The 9,213-nt window shown below is 38.2% G+C and overlaps 1 protein-coding gene across 1 annotated transcript; it reads left to right on the top strand.

Moving 5' to 3' along the window:
- The first annotated feature begins 1,623 nt into the window (after positions 1-1,623).
- On the top strand, positions 1,624-9,207 carry LOC139087974 (monocarboxylate transporter 14-like). Its single transcript, XM_070636951.1, has 7 exons — positions 1,624-2,183; positions 4,327-4,722; positions 5,245-6,359; positions 7,135-7,247; positions 7,569-7,750; positions 8,623-8,863; positions 9,027-9,207. Exons 1-7 carry the CDS (start codon positions 1,955-1,957, stop codon positions 9,142-9,144), a joined length of 2,394 nt encoding a protein of 797 aa, XP_070493052.1. The 5' UTR covers positions 1,624-1,954; the 3' UTR covers positions 9,145-9,207.
- The last annotated feature ends 6 nt before the right edge of the window (positions 9,208-9,213 follow it).

The raw sequence follows: 9,213 nt of genomic DNA, 5'->3' as shown, positions 1-9,213 counted from the left end.
AGAATGACTAAATTTTACAATAAGTTTTTTTATCTAAATTACAATAACCGCACACGGCATACGGTTCATGAGGACTAAAGTGCCGCGTCACACAGGTTGTCCACCACTGATTTAGACATTGATCATCCCATAAGAATGACTAAATTTTACAATAAGTTCCTTTATCTAAATTACAAAAAAAAAGTTATCAGATAATAAAAAATTGATAAGAAAAGAAGGCACAAATTAAGGCACAATTTTTATGTCAATTTTTTTTTGCTGCCAAACGGCCTTGTCTGCCTGTAAGTCTCAAAATATGTAACAAATTAAATTGCGTGAGTATTGGCCGATACAACAACAACAACAACAAAGAGAGGAACTGAGCATGTGTGTGAAGTATGTTAATGTTGTGCAGGTCAGTGATCAGTTATTGAATGCCGGTTTTGTTGTTGTTGTTGTTGTTGTTGGTGCTGAATACATTTTTTTTGGTGTGTATCGTGAATATAGATTGAGAAGACCTGCAACAGCTGACTTGTTTTGTTGTTGTTGATTTTTAAATTGAAATTTATACTTTTTAATTGCTATTTAGATGTGAAAATAGCATCAATTATAAGTTTTTATTGGAATTAATTGGAATTTAATTTGAATTGAAGTGAAAACAAATTAATTAAAGTGAAAAAAAATGTTGAAAACTTGAAGGTTATTTTGGAAATTCATTTTTTTAATTAAATTATTTGATTTTATTGAATTTAAATTTGGCTTTTTTGTGTTATTTTGTGTAAGTTGTCATGACATATGGCAATGATATAAGTGATAATCATATTAACTGACAAATGGAACAGGTGGAAGTGAAAATATTGAAATTAGCTTCAGTTTTTAAAAATTGAATTTTAATTAAATTAAAATAATTTTAATTTAATATTTATTATTTTAATATAATTTATTACAATTTAATATGATTTAGTATAATTTAATTTAATTTAATTGATTAAATTTTAAATAATTTAATTTCAAAATTATGTTTTTCAATCCAAATTATTAAAATTTGTGAAAACATTATATATTGATTAAATATTATAATTATTGTTATTATAATTAATTAATAATAGTTATTATTTAAAATATTATTTAAAAAAATAAAAATATAAAAAATAATAAAATTTAAATTTGAAAATATTAAAATAAAAATTTATTTAAAATGTGAAAGGTTAAATATTTTTAAAATTTAAACTTTATTATCTTCAAAATGTTTATTTTAATTTCTTAATCTTTTAAATTAAAATTTTAAAATCCAAGTTTTGAAAGAGTTTAATTTTGAGTTTTAAAAATTGAGAAATTCTAAATTTTAAAAATTATTAATATAAAAACTTTTACAAATTCAAATGTTAGAAATATTTAAATTTTAAATTTTAAATACATATAAATTTGAATTTTTAAATTTAAATAAATTTAAATTTTAAAAGAAATTGTGAAAATTTTAAATTTTATTAAAAATTATGAATTTAAAAAATATAATTTTTTTTAAATTTTAAATAACTAAAAAATGTTTTTTTTTTTTATTTATTTCTAGAAATTCCAACTAAAAATGTGATACACGCATAGTAAAATCTTTTAGAGAAGTGTAGTGAAAATTAAAATAAAAAAAGAACTAAAATTAATTAAATTAAAAAAAAAAAAAACAATAAAAAAGTGAAAAAAAAACTGAAACAATTAAAATTGATGAAAATTAAAACGAAATCAGTGAAAACGAGCAGAAGTGACCGATCATTTATGAAAACCTCACGAACAAATAAACGTTGTTTAAAATTTGTGAAAATATTTGGGCAGTATTCATCCAGAGATCCACGTCTGAAGGATCAGATCCTCAATCTTGAACAGATTTGTGTCTAAACGTGTCGACTTAAGCTGAAAATTTACTTTAATCTACCTTAATATCCTTTAAATTTTGAGAAATTCTACAAATTCTTTCAAAAAAATGGTCAACAATCTTCAAATTCAGTCTAAATTAGACAATGATGATCACTTCCGTGACCAACTGGCTGAATTGAAAGAAAGTTTATTAAATCCTGCTGAAGTTAAATTTCAAATTCAAGAGGATTATGATGATGAGAAAAGCACATTAAGGAGATCATCGTCTGACTGCTCAGATATTGAATCAATTTCATCCTCAGTATTAAGTCGCAATAAGAGAACGATTCCTGATGGTGAGTAATCTCTCTCATTCTCTCTCATTTTCTCTCTATTCTCTCTCGAGTCTCTCTCTCCATTCTCTCTCCATTCTCTCTCCAGTCTCTCTCGAGTCTCTCTCTCCATTCTCTCTCCATTCTCTCTCCAGTCTCTCTCCATTCTCTCTCCATTCTCTCTCTCTAGTCTCTCTCTCCAGTCCCTCTCTCCAGTCTCTCTCTCCAGTCTCTCTCTCCAGTCTCTCTCCATTCTCTCTCCATTCTCTCTCCAGTCTCTCTCCATTCTCTCTCCATTCTCTCTCTCTAGTCTCTCTCTCCAGTCCCTCTCTCCATTCTCTCTCCATTCTCTCTCCATTCTCTCTCCATTCTCTCTCCAGTCTCTCTCTAGTCTCTCTCCATTCTCTCTACATTCTCTCTTCATTCTCTCTCCATTCTCTCTCCATTCTCTCTCCAGTCTCTCTCCATTCTCTCTCCAGTCTCTCTCTAGTCTCTCTCTAGTCTCTCTCCAGTCTCTCCATTCTCTCTCCATTCTCTCTCTCTAGTCTCTCTCTCCAGTCCCTCTCTCCAGTCTCTCTCTAGTCTCTCTTCAGTCTCTCTCCAGTCTCTCTCCAGTCTCTCTCTAGTCGCTCTCTAGTCTCTCTCTAGTCTCTCTCCATTCTCTCTCCATTCTCTCTCCATTCTCTCTCCATTCTCTCTCCATTCTCTCTCCATTCTCTCTCTAGTCTCTCTTCAGTCTCTCTCCAGTCTCTCTCCAGTCTCTCTCTCCAGTCTATCTTCAGTCTCTCTCTAGTCTCTCTCCATTCTCTCTCCAGTCTCTCTCCATTCTCTCTCCAGTCTCTCTTCAGTCTCTCTCTAGTCTCTCTTCAGTCTCTCTCCATTCTCTCTCCATTCTCTCTCCAGTCTCTCTCCAGTCTCTCTCTAGTCTCTCTTCAGTCTCTCTCCATTCTCTCTCTCCAGTCTCTCTCCAGTCTCTCTCCAGTCTCTCTCCAGTCTCTCTCCAGTCTCTCTCCATTCTCTCTCCATTCTCTCTCTCTAGTCTCTCTCCAGTCTCTCTCTCTCCAGTCTCTCTCCATTCTCTCTCTCAAGTCTCTCTCCAGTCTCTCTTTCCAGTCTCTCTGTCAAGTCTCTCTCCAGTCTCTCTTTCCAGTCTCTCTCCAGTCTCTCTTTCCGGTCTCTCTCCAGTCTCTCTCTCCGGTCTCTCTCCATTCTCTCTTTCTAGTCTCTCTCCAGTCTCTCTCTCCAGTCTCTCTCCAGTTTCTCTGTCAAGTCTCTCTTCAGTCTCTCTTTCCAGTCTCTCTCCAGTCTCTCTCCATTCTCTCTCCAGTCTCTCTCCAGTATCTCTCTAGTCTCTCTCCAGTCTCTCTCCAGTCTCTCTCCATTCTCTCTCCATTCTCTCTCTCTAGTCTCTCTCCAGTCTCTCTCTCTCCAGTCTCTCTCCATTCTCTCTCTCAAGTCTCTCTCCAGTCTCTCTTTCCAGTCTCTCTGTCAAGTCTCTCTCCAGTCTCTCTTTCCAGTCTCTCTCCAGTCTCTCTTTCCGGTCTCTCTCCATTCTCTCTCTCCAGTCTCTCTCCATTCTCTCTTCATTCTCTCTCCAGTCTCTCTCCAGTCTCTCTCCAGTCTCTCTCATTCTCTCTCTAGTCTCTCTCCAGTCTCTCTCATTCTCTCTCCAGTCTCTCTCCAGTCTCTCTCCAGTCTCTCTTTCCAGTCTCTCTCCATTCTCTCTCCATTCTCTCTCCATTCTCTCTTTATTCTCTCTCTCTCTGTTGGCAATTCTCTCACCCTCTTCAGCATCTCAAGGCTTTTTGAAATGAGAATAGCAAAATTCTTGATGGGTCCGCGTTCTAGTAGCCTGAGTAACTTGTGTGCAACGTTGCGTGTGTATGTTTGTGTGTGTGTGTGTGTGTGCTCACCACAGCACTAGACTCATCATGAATTACCTATCTATGATAGCTTATAACTGACGCAAACCGCAACTTTGTAGGTAATAATTACTTTATCAAATCAGAATCTAATAAGATTGTTATCTACAAGGGTGAACAAACTACAATCTATAGATAGTCGACTGTAAATATAGTAAAATGTAATCTTAATGCATTCATAAAGTATGACTACACATCTAATTGATCATGTGATAATGCCTGTATATTCTTCCAATTTCCACCAGGTGGCTACGGCTGGGTGATTGTCTTTTCATCCCTAATGGTATCCCTAATCGCCGACGGCATCTCATTCTCATTCGGTCTCATCTACACGGAACTTCTCAACTATTTTCAAGAAGGTCCAACAAAAACGGCCTGGATTGGATCACTTTTTTTGGCTGTTCCACTCATGTCTGGACCAGTCATGTCGAATCTAGTCGACAAGTATGGATGTCGGAAGATGACAATGCTTGGTGGACTTGTTGGATGTCTTGGATTTACACTGTCGGCATTCTCGAATTCTGTCGAAATGTTGTATCTGACTTTTGGTATTATTGCTGGTCTTGGACTTGGTGTCATTTATGTCACGGCTGTTGTGTCAATTGCATTTTGGTTTGAGACGAAAAGGACATTTGCTATTGGTGAGTTGGTCGGGAATTTGAATGAGTCAGGGTTAGGTGAACTGTGTGACATGGTATGCGTGGGTGGTCAGCATAGGGCACACCTTGGTGGTCAGCATGGGGCACACCTTGGTGGTCAGCATGAGGCACATCTTGGTGGTCAGCGTAGGGCACACCTTGGTGGTCAGCATGAGGCACACCTTGGTGGTCAGCATGGGGCACACCTTGGTGGTCAGCATAGGGCACACCTTGGTGGTCAGCATGAGGCACACCTAGTTGGTCAGCATGAGGCACACTTTGGTGGTCAGCATAGGGCACACCTTGGTGGTCAGCATAGGGCACACCTTGGTGGTCAGTATGAGGCACACCTTGGTGGTCAGCATGAGGCACACCTTGGTGGTCAGTATAGGGCACACCTTGGTGGTCAGCATGGGGCACACCTTGGTGATCATGACAATTTACCACGACCCTAGCGTACCACAGCACAAAGTTTGACCAACCCTGGACTAAAAACTCCAAAAAAATTAATAATTTTGAATTTAGGAATTGGCGCAAGTGGAACTGGCATCGGAACCTTCTTATATGCACCATTCACTCAATGGCTGATAAGTTATTATGGATGGAGGGGTGCGACCCTAATTCTCGGTGGAACTTTATTCAACTTTAGTGTCTTTGGTGCCCTAATGATCGACCCTGACTGGCTAATTGAGGAAAATAAGATCGAAAGTCGATCACAAAGTATTCAAACGTTTTCAAATTCAAGTGTTGCATTGGATGAGATTAAGAAGATGATTGTGACTGGTGCACCCAAGGAAGACCTGCTGGACACTTTAGTGACCAATTTGAACACGGAAGCAAATCAGCAAATTGTTGATCCTGAAATTGTAAATGCTAAAAAATTTACAAGTGAAATTTTACTTCCAACATTTATATCAAATCGTGGTGTTGAGTCGGAAGGGTATCGAGGACGTAAATATGGAAGTAAGAGATCATTGGGTCCATATTATGAGGAAGCTGAGTATGAGGACATCCGAGACGCAATGATTGAAGAAAATCGACTCAAAATTGAGGAAAATTTACTAAAAAATCCTGAAAAAGTTGTTGGATTCGCTTCAAAGCCTGTAATATTAATATCGGAAGCATCAAGTGTCCAAAATGCATCTGATGTCAATCCAACAATACCACAAGATCCATCAGATGATGATATAACACCAAGAAGTGGTGTCCATGGCAGTCGATATTCACTTAATGAGAATATTTTGATTAAACCGTCAATGTTGGAGTCAGTAAAGGAACCGCCAAGAAGACGAAATACACTGGACATAACACAGCAGATTGAAATTCCAGTTATAGCACCACCGTCCCCATTGATACTGACCATAAAAAATGACAATCCATATAAAAAGTCAACGACAATCCCTAAAACACCAGCCAAGACACGAATTGTCACACGACGACCGACTCACTTTAATCCTGTTGGAAATTTAAAGAATTTTCAATCACTTAAGTACAGCAACTACTTACGTAATATGAAGATTCATAGAAATTTGATGCATCATCGTGGTGCCTTACTAAGTACACATCGTTATAGACTTAAAGCATCATCATGTCCAAATATATATCGCAATTCAATGACGACTATTGCTAAGGAAGAACAGGTTGGTATTTGAATTGGGATTTTAGGAAGGGTTTTAGGGGTTATGCTGGATGTAGGGGAGGATTAACCTGGTGGTGGAATGGTACGGTATGGTATAGGTCATCAGTGGTATGATTTAGTTGGAAGACATGATGGTACAATGGTACGGTACATGTATGTCATGGAAGGTGAACCACAGTATCATGCTGTACCATTCGACAACCAGAGGAATCTACTCCAGGGGTAATCGGGGTCTTTTTCCCCTACTTAACCTTATTTGGACAAAAATCCACCCAATTCCCATTACTAAGTCCAATACTAAGGTAATACTTGCCCGAACAGCATGAATCTGTAAACCACAGCAAGGTCATTGCGACCTGGGACTTATGATGTTCGGATAACCAGTTATCCGATCAATAATCCGACCCGGGGCAATTTTAACTCTGGCATGATGCAAGGTTCTAGATTTAAACGGTGGCATGGTGCAAGACATGGTGCAAGACGTGGTGCAAGGCATGGTGCATGACATAGTGCAAGGCATGGTGCAAGACATGGTGCAAGGCATGGTGCAAGACATGGTGCAAGACATGGTGCAAGACATGGTGCAAGACATGGTGCAAGACATGCTGCAAGGCATGGTGCAAGACATGCTGCAAGGCTCCATGCCTCGATGTAAATCTAGAACCTAACACCATTCCAGAGTCACATGTATCTGGTTTCAGATTTTGGATCAATCAGACCAATCTTATGCCTTTAAATTCTCATTAATAATCATATTATTGTACGATTCTTTCTAGGACGTTTGGTACGATGACTTTATCGACATAATCAAGTCAATATTTGATTTTTCGCTATTTTTGGAATATAAATTTGGAATGATGTCTTTATCTACACTGTTCTTATATGTTTGGTAAGTTTAATGATGAATTAGTACAGTGCTGTTCAAACTGTGTGTAGGATATGCTGTCGGCTAACACGTATGTAAATAAGGTACTCAAGCACACTTGCTGATCCGCATGATGAACCACATAGCGTGCACGGTTTCGGTCGTAGCTTATCATCAATGTGTGTCGTGGTACAAAAACAGCTTGAACAGCACTGAATTAGGGTTAATGCCCTCAATTGGATGTTACCCCAAATTGTCAACCACTCCTCAATGTCCGACATCAAATTTGACTCTTCCTTGATTGAATTTTAAACCAAATTTTCATATCTTTATTCCTTCCCACAGGTACATCATCCCATACTTTTACATTACTGAATTTCTATTAGTTCATGACTTTTCTGAAGAACAAAGTGCCTACTTGATATCTATAATTGGAATTGGAAATACGGTTGGAATGATTGGACTCGGATGGGTTGGTGATCAGCCATGGTGTAAAGTCACCAAGACTTATGGATTGTGCATGTTTTGTAAGTAGTCGTTCAGTTATTACGTAACGCGAAAAGTCGAGCGTAACTCGAAAAGTCGAGTGTAATTTAAAAAGTCGAGCTTAATTTGAAAAGTCGAGCGTGACTCGAAAGGCGAGCGTAACTCAAAAAGTCGAGCGTAACTCAAAATGTAGAGCGAAACTCGAAAGTTGTTCGTAATTTGAAAAGTCGAGCGTAACTTGAAAAGTCGAGCGTAACTCAAAAAGTCGAGCGTAACTCGAAAGGTCCAGTGTAACTCGAAAATTCGAACGTAACTCCAAAAGTCGAGCGTAGCTTGAAAAGTCGAGGCTAACTCGAAAAGTCGAGCGTACCTCGAAAAGTCGAGCGTAGCTAAAAAACCGAGCGTAACTAAAAATGCCGAGCGTAACTCGAAAAGTCGAGCGTACCTCAAAAAGTCGAGCGTAACTCGAAAAGTCGAGCGTAGCTAAAAAAACCGAGCGTAACTAAAAATGCCGAGCGTAACTCGAAAAGTCGAGCGTAACTCGAAAAGTCGAGCGTAGCTAAAAAACCGAGCGTAACTAAAAATGCCGAGCGTAACTCGAAAAGTCGAGCGTACCTCGAAAAGTCAAGCGTAACTCGAAAAGTCGAGCGTAGCTAAAAAAACCGAGCGTAACTAAAAATGCCGAGCGTAACTCGAAAAGTCGAGCGTAACTCGAAAAGTCGAGTGTAGCTCAAAAAACCGAGCGTAACTAAAAATGCCGAGCGTAACTCGAAAAGTCGAGCGTAATTCGAAAAGTCGAGCGTAACTCAAAAAGTCAAGCGTTACGTAATAATTGAACGAATCCCAAGGAATTTTTACATTATTTTTTCCAAAACCCTAACCTCAAAAAAATCCATTAAATCCTCTCATCTAGTGTGCGGTATATCAATGTTCCTGATTCCCCTTGCAACATGGAGCTACGCCTTCCTCATGATTCTTTGTGTACTTTTCGGAGTCACTTTTGGCAGTTCATTCTCATTTACTCCGATGATAACAAGCAGATTGGTTGATATGGATGACTTTACACTAGCTTATGGATTGATTCTGTTAGTTCAAGGAATTGGATCGCTGATTGGACCACCTTTGGCTGGATTTATATATGATATGACTAGTAGGTAAGTGTCTTGTAGGGTTTGGACAAATTGAGTATTGAGAACTCTAAAGTGCAACCGCACACAGCATGCGGTTCATGGTACAATGGCGGCACACTATTAGAGTACGGCGGCACAAAGGTTGGACAGCCCTGGAATTAATCAATAAAATTCACTATTTTCACAGATGGGATGACTCATTTTATATTGGTGGGGTATTCGTGATGCTGAGTGGACTTCTAGGATGTATCATCGGCCCGCTAAGTGTTGAGTCCATCGACGACGAGGAAAATATTAAAAATTGATCAAATTTCATACATTTTATTAATTAATTAATAAATATTTAAATTGAATAAAAAAATGCAATTTTCTAA

This window comes from Chironomus tepperi, unplaced genomic scaffold, assembly GCF_022539635.2.
Source record: "Chironomus tepperi strain 1889 unplaced genomic scaffold, CSIRO-AGI_Ctep_v1 contig_158, whole genome shotgun sequence".
NCBI classification, from domain to species: domain Eukaryota; kingdom Metazoa; phylum Arthropoda; class Insecta; order Diptera; family Chironomidae; genus Chironomus; species Chironomus tepperi.
This window is presented reverse-complemented; position numbering and strand designations above follow the sequence as displayed.